General features: G+C 41.2%; 1 protein-coding gene across 2 annotated transcripts in view; it reads right to left on the reverse strand.

Moving 5' to 3' along the window:
* Positions 1-3,687: 3,687 nt before the first annotated feature.
* Positions 3,688-21,800, reverse strand: part of FGF10 (fibroblast growth factor 10) — a 107,423-nt gene continuing 89,310 nt past the window's right edge. For both annotated transcript variants that reach the window (XM_077347079.1, XM_077347080.1), the window contains exons 3-4: positions 14,692-14,795; positions 3,688-10,042 (exon numbers count right to left, since the gene is read on the reverse strand). In XM_077347079.1, coding sequence (XP_077203194.1) covers positions 9,827-10,042; positions 14,692-14,795 — 320 coding nt within the window. In that variant the 3' untranslated portion in view covers positions 3,688-9,826. The remainder of the gene's footprint in view (positions 10,043-14,691; positions 14,796-21,800) is intronic.

A 21,800-nucleotide genomic window follows, 5' to 3' on the forward strand; every position in this document is an offset into this window, starting at 1 on the left:
TCCGTGAGGGTGATGTGAAAGAAGCCTTCCTGAGATCCTGGAAAACCATTCCCTTTCTGAGAAGACAATGCTGATCTTGATCAACCAGTTTTCTGTTTCAGTATAAAGCAGCTTCATGATGGCCAACAGTCGGACATGACTAAATGGCTGACAACAACATGTGTTCGTACTGTGCTCTGACTCATGGCAGAGTATATTGAGCTCTTCCTAAGCACATGAGGAATTAGCATCTCTGGGTATTCAGAAACGGCTTAAACAATTTCAGAGCATTTGGGTGGTCATCTTGGTTGTAAGCACCCACATTTATGTGCAAGTTTTCCTAATCCATTTCACTTGGCACATTTACAGTGGATGAGCGATAGGGTTGTGAGACTCGATGACCCAGGAGGTCCCTGCCAACTCTATTATTCTATGATTCTATGATTCTCTATGATCTCATGTAGCAACGAGAGTTATACCTTAGTCCCTGTGAATCTGCCACAATCGATATATTACCTATACACCACCATAATGACCGTAGATTCAATATGTAGCCTCAGAAGTATTTTTAGACACAGTGTGGGTTTTTAAAACAAAAATAGCCTCTGCAAAATAATAAAGATGATAAAGAACACATGGCAAATTAAAAGCTTTGTTTCAAATTGCAAGAAGTACCAGCAAGGCTAGGAATGAGAGACATAAAAGTAAAAACTGGAGATGAAATTCGTGCTGGAATTGGAAGGGGAAGGCAATGAAAAGAACTGGAAATCATAATGCCTTTCAATGCATATTTTCTTTTGATCAAACATGCTGACCTCAAGGTAGGGAATGCCAAATAAGTCCTGTGAGCCTGAAAAAATGTCAGATCAGCAGGAAGAACTGAAGACGCTGATAACAAAAAGAAGTCAAGAGAAAATTGGCATTGTTGGAAAATAATAAGTTGGGTTGTGCGCTATGGATAGTTTTGCCTTGGGTTTTAAAAGGAGCTGTCAAAGATATGAGTCATACTTTATTGTTACGCCAAAGAGTGGGAAGAGAAAGCAGAGCAAATGATTTAACAGCCTACCTTTGACTGCCCAAGCTCTTTCACTAACATCAGATCGCGTTAACATCCATAGAAACCAACTCCGTTGCGTGAGATTTCTACATATATAAAAATTTGCTCCTTTACTACCTGGATGATTGGAGTTAGAGCTTTAACAAGAATTCATTTCCAATGTTAAAGTAAAAGGATGAGCAAGCTAGTGGTGTCTGAACCCAACATGGGTATTGAAAATGGCTTTGTGGCTACTCCAATTTCATCAGATCTAGGAACTGAAGCAGAGTTAGCCCGGGGGAACAGAGCTTTTTACCCAGTCCCAGTTCGAATGAATCCCTCCCGTCTACACTGAATTCGATTTGCATTTTGATTTTGGGCACTTTAAATTTTCCTTCTGCAACATGATGTTGACAGTCTGAATTTGAGCCTGTGGGGAACTGACTTCATTATCTGAGGGGTATCCCTCAGGATTTGGCCTATGCACCACCATCCACCATTGGTTACAGGAAGAAGTCAACTCATTGTTCAAAACATCTGTAAAATCTCTGATTTTGCTCTGAGGCAAATGGAGCACTGGAGACCCAACTTTTGTCCCATTTAGCACTGGACATCCGTGTCTTTCTTTTGTCCCCTTTAGCTCTCACCTGTTCGGTGACTCGGGCTGATACAGCTCAAGGAACCAAGGTGTTCACTTACCCAGGCATTCTGTTAATGAAAATTGCCACAGCTTGGTAGGACTAGACTCTATAAAATTAGCTCCCATTTTGTTGCAGTGATATATGAAATGATTCTACATCTTGCTTATGATTTAAGGATGTCAGCATTTTCTTCATATCATAACTGTACCCTAAACAAAACCTTCTGTTCAAAGCCATTCTAAACCATTTTGCTTTGGATAATTTCCTGAAACCCAATTATGTGGATGTCTTCCCTAATGTTCAGGAAGTCTATTCTGTAATAAAACGACAGAAAGGGTTTCAGTGTGAACTGTACCACACTGAATCTGTGGGGCAGGGAGACAAAACAGATCTTGATTAGATGAATATTGGTGTTTATGAATATAACCCCCCCAAAAAAAACAATCCCACTTACCATGGAGTACAAGCCAGCTATGGCAGAGATTATTGTGTTTTTCAATAGGGCAGGTCCAGACACTTGTAATATAGGAATTGTCACAACGGCATATTTTTCAGCTTGATAAACATGTTAAGCTCAGCTATTCCGAAGGGTGCACTGAAAATCAGAAATGCTGCAATGTTTGCCAAAAACGTCAACAGTTGAATTTACCTTTTCTGCCAAGTTCAGCACCTCATTTCCACATCTTATTTACTCCCAATTCAAAATGAACAACTTTGGGAGTAATTTTACATCTCTGCAATGGTATGGAGACCCCAGGGAGCTGCTGTTGATAGCTCACCATTACTGACTTGCTCAGATTACCTGTGTCACATCATCATCAGCCTAAACACGTCAAGGATAATATGTGCCCTCTTGCAGAGCTTGCCAGGTTTGGAGTTGTGTTGGGTGCCAACTTGATGCCCAGATCTTCTTCTTGCTGGATAAACAGCCTGAGCCCGATCTCTTGGCCCTATTGCAGTGCCTGGATAGCCGAGAGGCACCGCTGGTTGAAATGAAATCCAACAAAACCAGAAATTATGTGGCTGGGAGAGCTGGGTCATTGTGACTGCAGCTCCCGGACTTGAGCGTCTGGAGATGTAAGTGGAAAGAAGCACCTTACGGGAGAGCCCTTTAAGAGGATCAAGGGCTTTGTATGCCCGAACAAGTCTTGCAAAGGGGTGTGGAATGAGTTGGCAACCACAGTTCTAGGTAAGAAGCAGTCATGTCCAACATATTTGATCTTCCCTTTGACATCTTCCTCTCCCAGTTCACCATACAGGACTTAGGCAAGCGTTTCTGCCTAAGTTTGCACATATCATGATCCCCTGCAAAACTTATGATGGGTAACTTCAATGAAGCTGTGGCTTGGCTTTATAACTGGCTGCATTAATATCCCCTCCCTCTCACACTAGGTGACATTTTTGGGTGCTAGGGCAATATAGAGCCTCTTGTGGTGCAGAGTGGTAAGGCAGCAGAAATGCAGTCTGAATCTCTGCCCATGAGGCTGGGAGTTCAATCCCAGCAGCCAGGTCAAGGTTGACTCAGCCTTCCATCCTTCCGAGGTCGGTAAAATGAGTACCCAGCTTGCTGGGGGGTAAAATGGTAATGACTGGGGAAGGCACTGGCAAACCACCCTGTATTGAGTCTGCCATGAAAACGCTAGAGGGCGTCACCCCAAGGGTCAGACATGACCCAGTGCTTGCACAGGGGATACCTTTACCTTTACCTAGGGCAATATATGTTTAAAAACATAAACCATCATGCCCCCTGCCCCCACCCAATATCCTGTGCCTCATATTCAAGCTAGCTGAAACTAGAATCAAACTTCAATATGCATCTGTATCATTTAGAGATGCACGCAATAGGGTTGGGAGTGCAGGTACCATAGCCTGTAGATGTATTAATGAGAAAATTTATGGACGCTTAAATAAGTTACCGTATGCACTTGTATGGAAGTTTTTAAAACCCCACCTTTCACTTCTGGAGTCTTTTATTTTACTTTTACATTTTTTGGAGTTTTGGAGGAGGAAAATAAAGACAGAAACCCGTCATTTTCTATTCCCAGAATATTAATTTTTATTATTTAAATATATTGTACATGTTGTTCAATCTATTTTTTTTTAAAACACCATACAATAACTTTTTTTTTTCTTACTCAGATTGTCTCATTTTTACGATGGAGACAGAGGAACACTTCAGAGCATACCTACTGGGAGTTCGTAGCGTTTAAGCCTCATGAAAGGGAACTGGATCAGGGCTTGGACTCATTTCAGTCAGTATTACACATGAGAAATTCTTTGAGGATTGTGCTCTGAGTTCCTGTGAAGCAAAATTACTCTGGGAAATCCAGCTGTAGCACTCTCCTGTCACAGCAGGTTCCAAAGCATGTCATTTGTACAGATTCCTTGTGATGCCTCTAGCAGCTTTTTCTTCATAAACCAACAAATGGGTTGGATCTACGTGAACCTCTTCCTCTGATGAAAGAGGCCCTCCTGATGGCAGAAAAGCTCTGTAAGATCCAACCCAATGGTTGCAAACTTCCATTCACCATTTTCATGAACATTTCATTTAAAACAAAATTGGAACTTTGCGGGGGGGGGGGGGTCCTCCCCAGCTTGAGGAATTTTGAGGGAAGCCAACAAAATAGTTGTTAGGCTGGGTAAATCTATCTGGATGCAGTTCCCCAGAAGGAGATACCAACAAATGTGAACATTTAATCCAAGGAGATTCTTTTTACAAATCACATCAGGGGGATTTAAAAGAAAACTGATTTGGATAAGGCTCAAGAAATTTAAATTAAATGTGGACTCACTTCTTGGGTAAAACCGTACATCGAGGGAAATGAAAATATTTTCATAAGGCTTAGGGAAAATGTTGCAAGGTTTCCTCCCGGAATATCTGTCCCAAGTCTATTCACTGTATTGAATACTTTCCATTTCCTGGCCTCTGCTAGCTGTAGTGTTTTTGTGAGGAGCCTCTAAGCATTTGGAATTAGTTTAATTATGAATGTTTATACATCTCCCCCCAATCAATGTTAATGGTTCCGTGAAATGAGAACCTTGTTCATGTCATAGACACTATCAAGACTAGTCACTCAATCCTTCATTTGCCAACCAAACATTTAATTTTTGTTGTGGGTGGTCCACCATGCCTTGTCAGATGCAATTATCACTTGGAAATAAACAACAACACAAGGAACGCGCTCTCCTGATACGACAAGTGCTGTTATTCCATCATAACCAATCTCAACGAACCATCCAAAACATCCTTCTTCTGGTACTTTCATGTGTTTTTAACATTCTGTTCTCCCACAAGCAAAGTTAACAATATACATTAGCCGCATGCCAAAATGCTTTATCATTTGCTTGAGCTCAGGAACAGTGCTGTGGGATGTTTCTCCTGCACAAGATACACAGAGCAGGAGTAGAAAGCTGCACAAGACCATTACTTTCCCCCCATTCATTTCACTTGGGCACGCACTGGGCTTAACACTCTTTTTGTAGAGCAATTTTTAAAAAATTATGTGATCTACAAGCCTGATCATTTCACAGTTCAAGGAGACCATTTGGGAGATGCTCTAATCTAGCATAGTCTGTCTCCAGTTTAGTATATGCAATTGGAATAGTTTTGAACTTATTAGAGCCCTGCTGCACATCCCACAAAGTAATCTTGTAACTGGCAGATGAAAGAAATGAAGGACTTGATGAGAACAGGGCTATACGCATGGAAGACCCACTCCTGATAAAGACCCAGGAGTTGTGTCGCATGTGTGCTAAAGCAGGGGTAGTCAACCTGTGGTCCTCCAGATGTCCATGAACTACAATTCCCATGAGAATTGTAGTCCATGAACATCTCATGGGAATTGGGAATTGTAGTCCATTAACATCTGGAGGACCACAGGTTGACTACCCCTGTGCTAAAGGATGGGGAAAAGAAAGGACAGCGGGTTTTTTTATTAGCTTTCCACCAACAGGATGGATGGTGCCCATATTCCCACACACCCCTTTCAATAGCTCTAGGCCTAGTTATTAAGACCTAGTAATACAGGGGCTAAAAATGAACTAAAATCACAAAATCACAAGCCTTTGTAGAGATTAAACATTCATTTTAACAAAAGAGACACGGCAAGTCTCTCCTTGGTACCAACAAATACCGCTTCCAAATGCTAAGAAAACAGACTTCTTTTGTGACATGAAATACTGTAGACAAAACTGCAGCATCAATATAATTAATCCCTTAACGTATTTTGAACAAAATTAATACTCTTAAAACTACTTTTGTTCCTCACTACAGACACTGCAAAGAAGACGTATGTATTTATTCATTTATTTAGTGGAATACAATGTGAAGAGTGTGGTACATGTTGGCTTGATGTACAGTTTCTACGTAACCTGCTCTAACAAAAATGAAATCTCATTACGGTTATATTGATGAACTATCCACAGCTCTCTAATGTTAAAGAAAAAAAAAAAGTAAAACAAAAAAAAATCATATACTTATTTTTTTCCCACCCAGATTGAACAAAGTTGATAGTATGTTTAACTGACGACTGCATTTACTCGGTGTAAGCTGTGAAAGTGGGAGCACTCCGTTAAAAATGTGTCCCATATTGCATTTCAGAGTCATTGTATACATTATGATAACACAGATTTTACTTTTAGATCGGCTCTCAGAAGTTATATACACATACAACTAATAGTGGCTGCAGTCCTAGTCACTGACTTCAGAGTAGACCTTTTTCTCTATGGCGTGATTATTGTTGATGGTGTCGGGGTGGAAAGAACAACGGAATCAACCAGTTCCCATGGGTCCACATGGTAAAACTAATTTGGGATTGTACCACTTACAACACCAGGATAGGGACTATAGGTTTTAATACTCTTGTATATTAAAGAGAGTCTTTACATGCAAAAAAAGGCTATACCAGAATGCTCAGACTCATGGCACAGATGTTGTTATCAATGAGGAGGTTGATGAAGAGAGAGAACTAAGCTTACATGAACACAGGTTACATACATTGGACTAGTGAAGCTCAGTTCTCAAGGATCCAACAAATTATTTCCAAAATTTCTTCCACTGGCCAAAATCGGTGAGAATTTAGAGGTATTCTTACTCATATGGCATCTTCCAAAAACATGGCTCAACACAAAGGTCTTATGGCCTAATATCCTATACATATCCTATGTATCTTAGGTGATCTCCACCTACACACCAATGGCCATTTCTTGTGGCAACAATAATAAATATGAATATTAATAGGAAAATATTCATAATCTTTTGAACTTCCTAGATTTAATCTTTCATTGTTACCCTAACAATGTTCCTTATCTACCGGCCAGAGTCAGTCTGCCTTTATAGCCCAAACCAGAATTTCAGACAATTCTGGGTAAAATTATGCTATGTCAGAGAAAAACTGGTTTATGTCATGAAATGGCTCTTTTTTGTTTAATGTGTCTCAGGCCTGATCTAAAATTCTGCAAGAAGACAGATAACAGGGCGAGTATGTACTCGTGCACTGCCAACCTGCAGTCATAAATGGTACAGTCCCATGCTAGTTTTATCTTATGTTCTGCCATTTGGGTACCTGGGACTCAGGTGCACTTGGGGGAGAGGGCAGGTTTCAATTTTGGTCATCACAGTTTTTCCAAGGCGGTTGAAAAATCAATTCTGTAAATGCCTCGGGGAAGGCAGAGAATGTTGTTGCTTCATGTTGGGCCCACGATGGTTGCCCAAAGAAAACCTGTCACTGCTCATTAGAGTATGCAGACACTGTTTGATGGACAGAATGTTGCTGATCTGGGGTGCATTCATCCTGATCAATGCATTTCAAGGGGAAGGAGATAGGGAGACAACAAAAACAGCGTACAGCAGATATAATGTTCCAGCCCTCTCTCGCAAGCAGCACTATGTTGACATGGAGCACTAAGGAACAAGCACTTGGGCCCCGCTCAGATACCTAGTGCTTAGAATCTGTCACTGTGTTTTCACAAAAGGTCTCTCAGCTGACCACACCATGTGTACTTTCAGCCATTTTGAGCCACTGCCACCCAGGTTTTTGAAAGCAAGTTGCCTGAAGAAAGTGAGGGCAGCATCTGGTAAACGCACACACACCTGACTCTGGATCCATCCCTACATCTTCTCTTAAAGCATCATTCCCAGTTGGATCAGTAGGGTTGTAGCAGGTTCATTTGACAACAGGATACATATCGCCATCCTAAGCTGCTACAAAAAAAAAGCTTCAGGGCAGCTACCACACATTACACAGAAGCAGCTTAGCTCATGCATGCTCCTTTGGTTCATGGGAACTTGCTCACTCCCCCTCCCCCCCCACCCCAAAAAAAAAACTTTCCTGGAGGGCATGGGGAAGCTCCTGCTCTGGATGGGGCACTGGAAGGATGACTCAATCCTGCTGCTTTAGCTCCTCTGTAGCATTCAAAACCCAGTGGAATTATGGGAAAGTTCTTCAGATAACAGACTACAATGTGCAAACCACACGTATTGTCATTGGAGTTCTTCCGAAGTATAAGCAGTCAAAAAAAAAATTGGCTCTTTTTTGTCTTACTTTTTTAAGGGTAGAGAAGAGGAGACAAATTGTGTCCTCAGATGTTGTCATCTCCACATACTTAATTCAGCTTTAATTTAAAAGAGGTTCTAAAAAAAATATTAGGCAAGAGGTATTCAAAATTTATTTGGAACCCCCCCCCCCTCAAACTTGTTGACTATTTCCGATGAAAGTTCAGTATCTCTGCGATTGAGGATTGAACTGAAATAAGTTGGAAATGAACACACCTCTGAATTATCAGTTTATCTCTGTCTGTTTCAAAACAGCAGCATGACTCTTTGGATCAGTGGTCCCCAACCTGCGGGCCGCGGCCTGGTGCCGGGCCGCGAAGGCGATGGCACCGGGCCGCTGCTCCCTCTCCCCGCAGTAAAAAACTTCCCAGGCCGCAAGCTTGTGGCCCGGGAAGCTTCTTACTGCGGGAGGGCGTGGAGAGGGTATCAGGGCCACGCCCGCACATCGTGCATCACGCATGCGCGAATGCGCCATGCACAACTGAAATCGCACATGCGCGGCACTTTCGCGCATGCGTGCATGCGCAAAAGTTTTGCACATGCGCGATTTTGGCTGCGCACAACGCATGTGCACATGCGCGGGCGCGGCTCGCGCATGCATGATGTGCGGGCACAGCCCGCTGCCCTGCCGGTCCCCAGCCTCAGAAAGGTTCGGGACCACTGCTTTGGATGATACATGATGGGAAACGCTGTTCCTGTGGGGAGGGGAAGAACATTGAAGATGCTGACAAAAATCACACACAGTAGCATTTCCCATGCATATCTGATCCTATTGGTTGTAAGTGCAACATTAAAAAGAAACCCAGTCTCAAGAGGAGGGAGGGAAAAAAGCTCCCAAGATTAAAAACAAACCAACCCTACACTTTCCTTTCTGCCTTACCCATTCCCTACTCTCAAACACCTGTGGATGCTTTTGACATACGGCTGGGTACAAAATTCTAAGAGGAGGAAAAGAGCAACGACAAAAACAGGAAGCAACTGAGAAAATCCTTCAAACAAACAAACAAAAAAAAGAGAAGAAAGATATTTAACATCCTATTAAATAAATAACTTAGGGAGAAGTACAAAGGCATGGCGTTAGCATACAAAGGGAGACCATACTATTTATTTTGTTAGAACAGTTTTACTCTAATGTGCTTATATTTCTTAATCCTATTCATGTCTTCCACAAGACCATTCCAGAATCTCCTTTATTTCTGCGTATGATCCATGTGCTTCCAGTAAATGCTTGCGTGCCTAACCGTTCATTGGATCATTAGGCTTGAATGAGCAATAAAAGTCTTTGATATGAGTTAGTATTCCATAAATAACTTTCCCCGAAGATCATTCAATACATTGTCCTTTAAGTTCTAGCGCAGAGATAAAAAATAATAATAATAATTTGTTCACACTGGAAACAGCTCCTATCCCATTTGATCCGGCTTGTGTCTTGATTATAAGATATGACACAGACCTAATTAGAAGGACTTCATGTGCCAGCAGAGAGTACAAAACCTTCAAAGGCTTCCTCCCCCCCCCCCCCCTTTTCAATCAAGCAGACGTCCGCACAGTTTCTGCCTTTCCTCTTCAAGAGGATTACCAAGTATTCCTGACGAATGATCTTTGGTTCAGCTGCTATCAATAGTACAGGTCTATCCGTGGCTCAACAGCCATTGGGAGGAAGTGAGCGGTGGTATTTTTCCTTCTTGTTCTCTGTCCTTTTTTTGTGGCGCCTTTTCCATTCAATGCCACGAACATTTGCCTTCCGTTGTGCTTCCAGAAGTATGATGCGTACGTATTATATCCATTTTCTTCTATCCTCTCCTTTAGTTTACAGTCATTGTTAAACACCTTCTGTTTGGGGAACAAAAAACACAAAAACAGAAAACAACATAGAAAGATGTGGGTCACAATGCTGATGTGAAACAACATTCCAAAAATAAATTGCTAGCGTTACAAGGGCTTCTTTGGGAAGATTTTGACTTTACTTTGCAGTACTCTCATTAATTCTATGGTGCCTGAGTCTTATATGGCACCCTTGATATTTGAAAATGTAACTAAAAGGTAAAGGTAAAGGTATCCCCTGCGCAAGCACCGGGTCATGTCTGACCCTCTAGTGTTTTCATGGCAGATTCAATACGGGGTGATTTGCCAGTGCCTTCCCCAGTCATTACCGTTTACCCCCCAGCAAGCTGGGTACTCATTTTACCGACTTCGGAAGGATGGAAGGCTGAGTCAACCTTGAGCCGGCTGCTGGGATCGAACTCCCAACCTCATGGGCAGACAGCTTCAGACAGCATGTCGCTGCCTTACCACTCTGCGCCACAAGAGGCCTCAGTGTTAAAAGGCACCCTTGATATTTGAAAATGTAACTGGAGTAGATCAACTGTTTCATCCATTGGTCTGTCCAGTTTAGTCTCATTTGTGTTAGTGTTGTGGTATGAACTTTGGTTTTGTGGACATGCTACAAAGATAACGTAAACACTAGCACATAGAATCTTAGTGTAAACACAGGCCACATGTGTATATGAGATAACTTGGCGGCCAGAACGATTCTATGGCTTGATCCTATTCTCCTACATCACAAGACAGTCCAGTCTATAGTGGTCCATGCTTGGCTATGCTGCAGTGTTGAAGGCCAAACTGCAATGCAAAATCAAAGAATAGAAGATTATTTAAAAAAAAAGAAAGCCAATATGGTGTAGTAGTTAAGAGGTGGTTTCTAATCTGGAGAGATAGGCTTGCTTCCCCACTCCTCCGCATGCAGCCAGCAGGGTGACCTTGGGCCAGTCACAGTCCTGATACAGCTCTCGGAGCTCTCTCAGCTCCATCTACTTCACACAGTGTCTATCGTGGGGAAAGGAAGTGAAGATGATTGTCAGCCGCTTTGAAACTCCTTTGGGTAGTTAAAAGGGGGGGGTATAAAAACCAACTCTTCTTCCTCTTCTTTAAAAAAAAATACATTCACACTTAATACTACAATATGTAGAGTCTGATTTTGTTTGTCTCCAAGTCTTCAGCAGTCCAGCTAAAAAGATACTTTCTGGATGCTAAATAGTTGGAGTAGCAAAAACAAACTGAACTGAAATGATGGGAAACGACATGTGTCAACTTCCTCAAGGTGGATCAAATGAGCAGAAGGACTTCCCTCTTGCTTGGTAGCTTTTGTACCACCCACCTTTTCAATAAATCAATAAATGAGAAATAAATATAAAAATGAGTTGTACATATGCATTTGCTATGGAGGGCAGATGCAAGGTAGGGCTATTAGGGAATGAGAACAGGATGTGACATGGGAGTACTGAGATATATTTTCCCAACCATGGGCCAGTACTACCACATGGGTTTTGTAAGCAGAAGGTCCCAGGGTTCAAGGCCTGGCATCTCCAGTTAAAGGATCTCAGGTAGCAAATGGTGGGAAAGGCTTTTCACTGCCTGAAATCAGCTTCTAGGCAGTAGATGGACCTATAGCTTAAAGTTTGTACAAGGCAGTTTCATATTTTCATTTTGTAATATGCATCTGATGGCAGTTCAAATTGCACATAGATCTGCCATATACTGAACCAGACCACTGGTCCATCACAGTACTGTCTAGTCCAGGGGTAGTCAAACTGCGGCCCTCCAGATGTCCATGGACTACAATTCCCATGAGCCCCTGCCAGCAATTTGACTACCCCTGGTCTAGTCAGACTGACAACAGCTCTCCATGCTCTTAAGATTACAGTCTTTCAAGAACACATGCTGTCATCTATTAAACAAAAGCCCTACCATTGCACCACTATTCTTACCTGTTTCTAGTCCAGGTACTTTATTTGACCTGCTCTTTCAGGTCCATCTCAGGGCAAAGACATATATGATAAATAAATGAGGAAATCTCATGGTTTATTAGCTGATTTTGCTATCACTTCATATTAGCACATGTTCTGCACATGGCCGATATCTCATTGAAAAAACTGTCCTGGAATCTTTGAGAAGAATAGTTTATTGAGGCTATTTTTCATTTCTGTCTGCCAAGCTGCTAGCTCACACCAGCATGAGTCCAAGCACAGGACAACCTGTTGGGACTGAAAATTCTATCCGCAGCATTCTTGAAAGCTAAAAGTAACCTGTTAATCACAGGATTGGTGTTAAAATGTTCTACGCATCAGAGCCAACACATATGTATTTTGAGCTCAATTCCAGGCAACTCCAACAAATCACGGGAGCATGCCCTATACTGCTAGCTCTTTATTAGGTATCTAGGGCTCTGAAGAGCACATATTTTAAGTATTTTGTAGTCAGGCCATGCTCTTGTAGTTTCTGGAAGATAACTTGTTTCTGATAACTTTGTGTCATTGGCAAGTTTCAGTACAGTGCGGAAGGCTACAAATATTAAATATCCGCGGGACTGTATAAGGCCACAAAGCATTGTTCTGGATTAGTGTCAACATGTTTAGTTCAGCCTTGAAATAATAAAAATAGTGTTGGTTGGTTGTTTTTTTTTTTTTTTTACCATTTCAGTACCTGTGCTGAGCTCCAAACTAGGCACTACGTAATCCTGCTCTGAACTGAGTTCTCTTAATCAAAACATTCTCCCACAACCTTCCCCTGGCAATATTGAGATAATAATATGGATTTATCTTACAATGGTGTTGTAAAGATTATAGAGATAATGTAGGTCTAACTATATAAATGTTAAATATTATTACTCTGCCATATATGAGTAAAATGGGGAAAGAACCCTTAAAAGAAATAATGGGTTGAATCCAATGACTTCTTCCTCCAAGTTGTATTCAATTAATCTCTTCTGCCAAGTCTTCCTTCACCAGAAAAAAATCTCCAACAGAAAGACTTCTTCTGTTGGATGGAAACTTGATGGAATAGAGTCAGTCAGTCCAGCTTGATGGTAGCAAGTTCTCGGATCTGATCCAATATCAACCAGTGATTTTTAATTAAAGGTAAAGGTATCCCCTGTGCAAGCACCGAGTCATGTCTGACCCTTGGGGTGACGCCCTCTAGCGTTTTCATGGCAGACTCAACATGGGGTGGTTTGCCAGTGCCTTCCCCAGTCATTACCGTTTACCCCCCAGCATGCTGGGTACTCATTTTACCGACCTCGGAAGGATGGAAGGCGGAGTCAACCTTGAGCCGGCTGCTGGGATTGAACTCCCAGCCTCATGGGCAAAGCTTTCAGACGGTTGCCTTACCACTCTGCCCCACAAGAGGCTCATGATTTTTAATTAGGATTCAAGAAAATGCAAAGTTGGATCAATTTTTTGTGACCTACCAACCTGAAATTATCATCAAGTGATTAAGAAGAGAGTAACTGTTCCCTAGTAAAGTATACACATTTCTTAAATATTTGCTCAGAATGTGTGAAGATATCTAAATGGGACCAGAATGCAATCCACAGAAAAATCTGATCTTCTAAAGTTGTGTGTCTCAGCTCAGATATCATACAAAACAATGGTGATGATTGCAAAAACTAGAATACAGCTTTGAAATAATCCTGGTTTCCTGGGGTTATTGCCTTGGCACTAGGCAGATGTCTCCATAGCAGAGGAGAAACCAAGAATGGTGCCAAAGCAACAGGCCCGAATTTATATACTACACTATGAGGAAAACTAACTGTGATCCAGGGCCTGGGGACCAAGCCCTGTGAGAAAAAGCTGAGGGACTTGGGAATTTAATTAATTAATTAATTAAGAAGAAGAAGAGTTGGTTCTTATATGCTGCTATTCTCTCCCCGAAGGAATCTCAAAGTGGCTTACAGTCGTCTTCCCTTTCCTCTCCCCACAACAGACACCCTGTGAGGTAGGTGAGGCTGAGAGAGCCCTGATATCACTGCTCGGTCAGAACAGCTTTATCAGTTCTGTGGCGAGCCCAAGGTCATCCAGCTGGCTGCATGTGGGTGAGTGCAGAATCAAACCCAGCATGCCAGATTAGAAGTCCACACTCCTAACAACTACACTAAACTGGCTCTTAATTAATTATATTAATATACCGCCCTCCCTGGAGGCTCAGGGTGGTTAACATACAACTTATAAACAATACAAGCCTGTAGAAGAGGAAGTTGAGAGGGGACATGACTCTCTGACTTAGAGGAGGCAGGGAATGGTACTTATTGACAGAAGAAGATAGGACCTGCAGTAACAGGCTTAAACAATGTTTAGAACGTTTATAGACTAGATATCAAATTTAAAATTTTCAGAATAGTTCACTAGTAGAATCGGCTGCCTAAAGAGGTGGGGAGTTCCCCCACACTGGCGGTCTTTAAGCAGCAGCTGGACAGCTACTTATCCTTGATACTTTAAGGCTGGTCCTGCATTGAGCAGGGGCTTGGACTAGATGGCCTGTGTGGCCCCTTCCAACTCTATGATTCTATTCTATGAGTCTATGATCACAAGAAAGGAAAACCTTTTGAAACCCAATCTGCTAAACACATTTATTCAGAATTAAATCCCACTGTGTTCAATGGAGCAATTTAAGCATGAGCTAAGATCAAGCAGAAGAAATGTACTTACAGAACCATAGACTTTTCCATTCTTGTTCATGGCTAAATAATAGTTGCTGTTAATGGATTTAACTGCCACAACTCCAGTTTCTACAGATCGAATCGCCATTATACCTAACAATAAAAGGAAAATGAGAATGACTCAGATCTATCAATTTAGCATTATTAAAGAAAATTTTCTGAACTAGAACTGAAATAGATTCTAGCAAGCCAAATTCCAAATATTCACAAAAACGGGGGGGGGGGGTGTACATTCATGACTTTTCCCATTCCGTATGTTGTTGTGAGTCCTTTCACATTCTAATTACTAATATTAGTCATGCATTTGTTTAGTTAAAACTGTTTTGTGCTGTTTATATTATTTATGACATTTATACACCCTTGACACAAAAAGGACATTAAAAGTGTGCAAACAATGGTAAAAAGAGATCTGAAGGAAACAGAAAAAACACAAAAATGCACGCTCTTGGGCTGGCTTTGTACAAGGGAGAAGTTAAATCAAAATGGGTATTTTTGAATCAAGACAGTATGGATGAGAAATTCAAATGCATCCCTACCACTAACCAATTGGCTTCAGAACACTTTGCAACACAGATATACCCAAATGTTGTTTCAATTACCGTATTTCCTTTCTTATTACTGCTTTTTAAACTCCATAAATATTGAAAGAGCTCAGCCCTTCTTAGTGTAGCTTTTCACTGAAATTTATCAAAAGAGACATTTGAACCACAGCATTAAATTAAATCTATAGCATATGTCAATAGAATGTCAGATTCATCCCAATAGGCCGAAACAGTGGTAAGCACTTTATTCCTTATGGAACATTTAGATAAAACTAAATCTCTCTGGTGTAGAGAGCTGCAGATACACTTCGTTTTGGCAAGCACGATGGTGTTCTGAGGTATAGTTATGCTAAGCCTGGTGTGCCACAGTGTCTTGCTTTCTCAGATAACAAGACAACCCCCCACCCCAACAAAATAAAACTCCCTACATGGGTCTGTTTGTAATCAAATCTGCTTAGCATTTTTTGCTCTCTGAAACAACTAAGGGCAGAATTTCCCTGGAGTTGGAGGTTTCTAGTTCACTCAAAGACACTCATGACAAGCAGATAATTCACCCTCTTTCCTATATGCCCAACACAAATGTCATGGCTAGAGGGTTATCCCCACTCCTTCCCTAAACATCTAGGCACCAACACAAGACTGAGTTCATAACTGCTGGCTGAGACTGCTATGTATAATAGCCCTCTATTCAGGGCCAGTTTGTCATACTTGGCCAACAGTTAAAACCTGCAAAGGAGAACCTGTGGACTTTCATTCAATTTTTGGGAAGTGAGAGTCAAAATGAAATAATTATTTCATACTTTGGAATAAACAGCTGTTCGACAGATGAAAATATATCGGGACTCAGAATCTGTGTTGGGCTTACTCATATAGATGGCAATATCCATGCGATGTCTTGATTTCTATCAGATTACAGGAACATACTGATCTGTTTGTAATCATGTGTATTTTGCATCCCCCCCCAAAAAAAAACTATACCCCAAGGTATCACTGATGTTAGCAAGGTATAGGAACATATCATTGACAGGCTTGTAATCTGCTTGGGACTGGGCAGGCATGTCAAATACATGAACTAGTACACGTGAGGAAGGAGCCCATCTCTCATCCTGAAATCCCTTTCCTTGGTGTCTAAAATGGAATGGTGTCATAAAACCCCACAATGCTGTTGTAGGTTTAGTGGATGTGTAGATGGGCCATCCAGAACATTCTGCTCCAATGGAACATAATCGGCTTGGCCAACTAGCAAGAGCCACCTGTGAATGATCCACAACATCTCTAGATTGGACCACGTAATATACAGTTGACCCTAGGGTATGGAATTGGTCCCCTCTCATCCAGCTTTCTCACAGAAATAAGCCAGTGGGACAAATCATCTACAAAACTTGTGCTATGTTTTTTTTGCAAAAAACTGTATGCTTTTATATTTTATGGGATTGAAGCATTGCACATGGTGTGTCTGATGCTTTTAAACTAGTAAGGTAAGTTAAGACATGGTAAGAAGAAAACAAATACTGCATAAATTTCTTGCAATAAAAAATAAAAACAAATGTTGATAATTAAAAAAATTGTAACAAGCAACAAGACATGACTTGCAGTCGGGAAACATTTAAATCTAATGCAGAAGTCACATAAAGCGTAGCCTCATCTTGGATTTTGCTGTCTTAAACCTCTCCCAGAACCTTACATAATTCTAATTTCGCAATTAATACAGTGATTCTGATGCCACTCTCTAGTAAAAGCTTTATATTTTTTCCAGCTGGCTGCAATATAAAGGGTTATATCCAGCCAGACTTTTCACTTTCTTTCACCCACGTCCCCTCCTTCTTACAGCCTCCATCCCATTATCTCCAGCATAATCTTTTTGGTGGTCCTATTTTTCAAAAGTGGAACAGTTGTGTGGATCCAGTCCAAAGTTTTGGTGCTGTAAAGCAGACCAAAAATTATCTTTACACTAGATTCTGTAACTGATCTTTCCAGATAACCCAGTAAAATCATTTGTGGGTTGAAGGGTAATAAATACTCTGCCATCCCATGAATCAGACCTGTTAACTGTGGGCCAGCAATTTTGGATTTGCAAACAGTTCCAAAAGAATTGAAGAAAAAATTGTCTTGGCTTCCCTGACATTGATTGCATATATCTGGAACACTGGCACAGATTTTTGATAAATGACCGAGTTTCAATATTTCTTAAAAGTTTACATCCTGGCTTGTGCAGACATCCCTTTAGTGCTGCACATTCCTAGCCACATGTAGGGGTCTGTCCATAAAAAGCAGGAATATCATTTATACGATGAACAGCTTACAAATACTATGGCTGAATGAAGTTGAAGCCATATGGAAGCATTTTTTGGTGGTCCTGTATCATCCTGCTATAATGTATTAGATTTAATCGGGAATTTCATCTAGAAATCTGTGCTTAAAATAGAAAAAGCATGGGAGATCCAAATAAGCAATTATTAGATAGAAGATAAGGAAATTTCAAATAATTGCAGCTGTAAATTCTGCAACTCATCTTTCCGGATAACCCAGTAAAATCATTTGAGGGTTGAAGGATAATAAATACCCTGCCATCCCATGAATCAGACGTGTTAACTGTGGGCCAGCAATTTTGGATTTACATAAGATTCCCAGCATTGGGATCCCCCATATATTATGGTCAAGTGGCTTGCCTCCTTTGGTCAATGAGTCTTTGCATTGGCAGAAGGAAGCGTTGTCCATTGAAAATGAAGTCTTTCTCCATCAGAATACACCATTCTTCAAAGGAAGCCTTCTTCGAGGGGGGTTTTGGCTGTTCATTTTGAAAGAAATGTGTAAAGTCCTTTATGATTTCAGAAAAGGCTGTGTACTTCCATATGAACACATCAGATCACTACAGTCTTCTTCAGAGGCCCTGCTTTGTCTGTCCACATCATTGGAAAGTAGGTGGGCGGTCACTTGAGAAAGGGCCTTCTTAGTCATGGCACCAAAATTATGAAATCCCCTCCCCAGGGAAATTCATCTGTCCCCTTATATCAGGGATAGTCAACCTGTGGACTACAATTCCCATGGGCCCCTGCCAGCAGTTGCTTTTTTTTGACTGGTGTTCCCTTGCCGATTCTCGCCAATGCTTTCTACGGTACTTGTGTTTTTTTTATAGGTTGTATTTTAATTGTTGTTATATATTTATATGTGTTTTTAATCTTGGGGACCATACATTGTATGGAAAGGCAGCTTTAAAATGTTTTAAATAAATATCCCTGTTGCTATATTTTATTTATTTATTTTATTACTTTTGTATACTGCCCTCCCCTAAGGCTCAGAGCAGTTCTCATAGAATATCACAGTATCACACCCATGGTCGAAATTTAGAGAGCAAGTTCCTTTGTGAAAGGGACCTGTCCTTTTCCCTTTCTAACTCTGCGCTGTAGAGATTAATTGTACAGCATAATTTTTAAATTACCATCATTACTATACAAAGTGGGTGTCAATTTGTCCCAGCTACCCTTTCTGCAGCATTCGTTCGTTCCTTAACAGCTTATAAACACAGGGGAGGAGGTTTAAAAAATCACAACTGATTTTGTTTTGTTAGTTACATTGTGTACGGCTTTCATGATGACAACAGATGGGCTGTGTGACTCAGTTTTATATCCACACAATAAAATTTCAGTTCTGACAGCCATGGGTAATTAATGTGGTCCATATGAATGACAACATTCCTCATCCCTTCTGCCATAAGACTTGAGAATTCAGTACCATGACTGGCATCTGATCAAAACAGAGACTTCAGCAGTCCAAGTGGAATACAAAACAACCCTCTCGATCCAAAGCTCTGCTGGCTTTGGGATGTGAACATGCTTCTCACAGCGAGCAGGCCTGCAGTGAAGGCAGGGCTGTCTTTGACATTAGGGTGAATAGGCAAACTTTTGCTATATCGGAACTACATGCATATATTGGCTTTCCAGGATGGGTTGTGCAGCAATGCAATATATACCACAGAGCTTGTGTTATGGAGGAGAAATCTTGGTTCAGATTAAAGCCCAGTCTTTCAATACACCCATCCTCCAGATATACAACATGAGTAACAGTGAAAATATAGGGATATAGGGAAAGGGCAGAATGAATCAAGATGATCCCACAGTATCTGTAGCAACAGAAGCATCACATCAAAATTACAAGATGCCTTGGTCCCACTGTATACTGCATTGGAAAGACCACACCTGGAGTCCTGTGTGCTGTTCTGGAGGCCTCACTTCAAAATGGGAACAAAATTGAGATGGTGCAAAGGAAAGTGATGGGGATGATCTGGGGCCCGGAGACCAAGCCCTATGAGGAAAGGCTGAAGGACTTGGGAACGTTCAGCCTGGAGAAGAGCAAGTTGAGAGGGGACAAGATTGCTCTCTTTAAACATATGAATGGTTGCCCACTTGGAGGAGGGTAGTTCCTGTTGACAGCAGGGGATAGGACCCACAGAAATGATTTTAAACGATGTATAGAAGAGTACTGGTGGGGATCAGGGAGAATGAAGGCAGGGTGGACATGTCTTCACCACCCCCACTCTCCCTGAATCTTTGGGAGCCCTTTAAACTTTAAAGAGCTTGGTCTCTGGAGTTTAACTTTATCCTGGTTTGGTGGTTGGGGCCGGGCTGCTTCAGACTTCTAAACTTTAGGAAAATGACATTTCGTACCAACACTGATTCGGGTACTTTTCAGATTATCGGATATGACTCGTGCATGGCCATTCTAGAACTGTCGCTACTGGAAGCTCATTAGCAGTGCATATTAGAAGCCCAATACCGATGACAAAGAGTCAGTAGGGTACCATTGTCTGATGTTCTGCAGCAAGCCTCTGCTCTCGTAAAACCCAAACGAGTCCCTCATCAGTATGGCAGAAATGGGGAACATGTCCCACTGCAGTATCCGCTGGTGGCCCATTTTACTGAGCTCTCGGTCATCTCCTTGTTGGAGAGCAAAGGGGAAGAACACAGGCTGATATTCTAGAAGGGCAAATCTGTTTGTTGTGGCTTCTACCGTGCTGCCAGGTTGGATGAGCTCCTCAATGCATTAGCCTTTTCAGGGAATTTTATTAGTTTACGCTCAAAATAATTTAAAATTGAATTACATATTTATCGTATTACATTTGTAAGGATTGCAACACAAATTGCCAGTCCTGTTAACCAATAATGTATCGCTTTTCAGCACAGCAGGTTTCTGAATCTGTTGGGTGCTGCAAGGGAGAGGACAGCATATTGTTTTCGTATGAAATTGGCAAGTGTTATGCACTGCGGTGATCCAGCAATGAATGTTGCTTCGATACAGTAGTTAGCCAAAGCAATATGTTTAAATACAAGCCAGCTTAAAGGAAACACATTTTTTTTCCCAGTAAGGATTTATTGTATTCTTACATGATATCCATTATTCAGGCAGGCCAAAGATCTCATCAGGAGTGATGAGATTTACACAGGGATTAAATTTGACTTGCCTTCCACTATGCTTTTAAGAATGAAAACAAATCAAGTGTCGTTTTTAAATTTTAAAAAATTGCAGAAACATCTTTTGTAATTCTGTACCATGGCAGCACGCTTTCTAACTCTTTACTTTTTTACTTCTACAAAGATTTTATGCTCCTTATCTCATTCATCCCCACGCCGAAAAACATGATACTATCATCCCAGCTTTACAAAAGATAAATGGATATCGAAACATGGGCAGCAGCCAGATAATCAAGAAAACCAGTTTGTTTGGTCAGATAAGGACCTCAGGGGTCCTAGAGCATGAATACTTCTTCCTCTGCTTACTTGCAGCCCGTACACTGAAAATTTCCAGACCATAATTTGCTGTTATTTCTGAATCAGGAAATGTAACAAACTGTGGTTTGCATCTTGCCTGCCAACCAAAATCCCCAAGAAGGATAAACAGTAGTTTACAATCTGAGTTGGTAGGCGAGAAATAAACCCAAATCTGTTATGTTGCCAAGAAATTGAACTTTCTTCCAAACCAGGAAGTCTTCAGTGTGGTGTAAAAGGAGCCCCCCCCCCCCGAAACCGTATGGTCTTGTTTGTGATTTTTGAACACAAGTGTGGTGATTTGGGTTCTAATTAGATCTGAGGGCAAAAAAGCAATATAAGGTGGGTGGTGGAAAGTTCTGTCATATTGCAGTTGACTTCTGGGGACCCTATAAGCATTCATTCATTCATTCATTCATTCATTCATTCATTCATTCATTCATTCATTCATTCATTCATTCATTCATTCTGCCCTGAAGGCTCAGGGTGGTTCACATAAAACAGAAACAATACAGGTAGCTTATTTTTACAATAATAAAGTGATAACAACAAACAACATGGAACAGTAGACAAATGTGGGAAACATTAAATTAAAGCTTACTGATTGCCCAGTGGGTTGGGCGGAACTGTAGTGGGTGCCACTGGAGGGATGCTCAGGGGGAGGGCCCATGGTGTTTTATGGGGGTTTTACATGTTGTTACCCGCTGTGAGCCTCAGGGGAGCGGCGGGCTAAAAATCTAATAATAATAATAATAATAATAATAATAATAATAATAATAATAATAATAATAATG

This window comes from Paroedura picta, chromosome 7 (assembly GCF_049243985.1).
Source record: "Paroedura picta isolate Pp20150507F chromosome 7, Ppicta_v3.0, whole genome shotgun sequence".
Taxonomy (NCBI): domain Eukaryota; kingdom Metazoa; phylum Chordata; class Lepidosauria; order Squamata; family Gekkonidae; genus Paroedura; species Paroedura picta.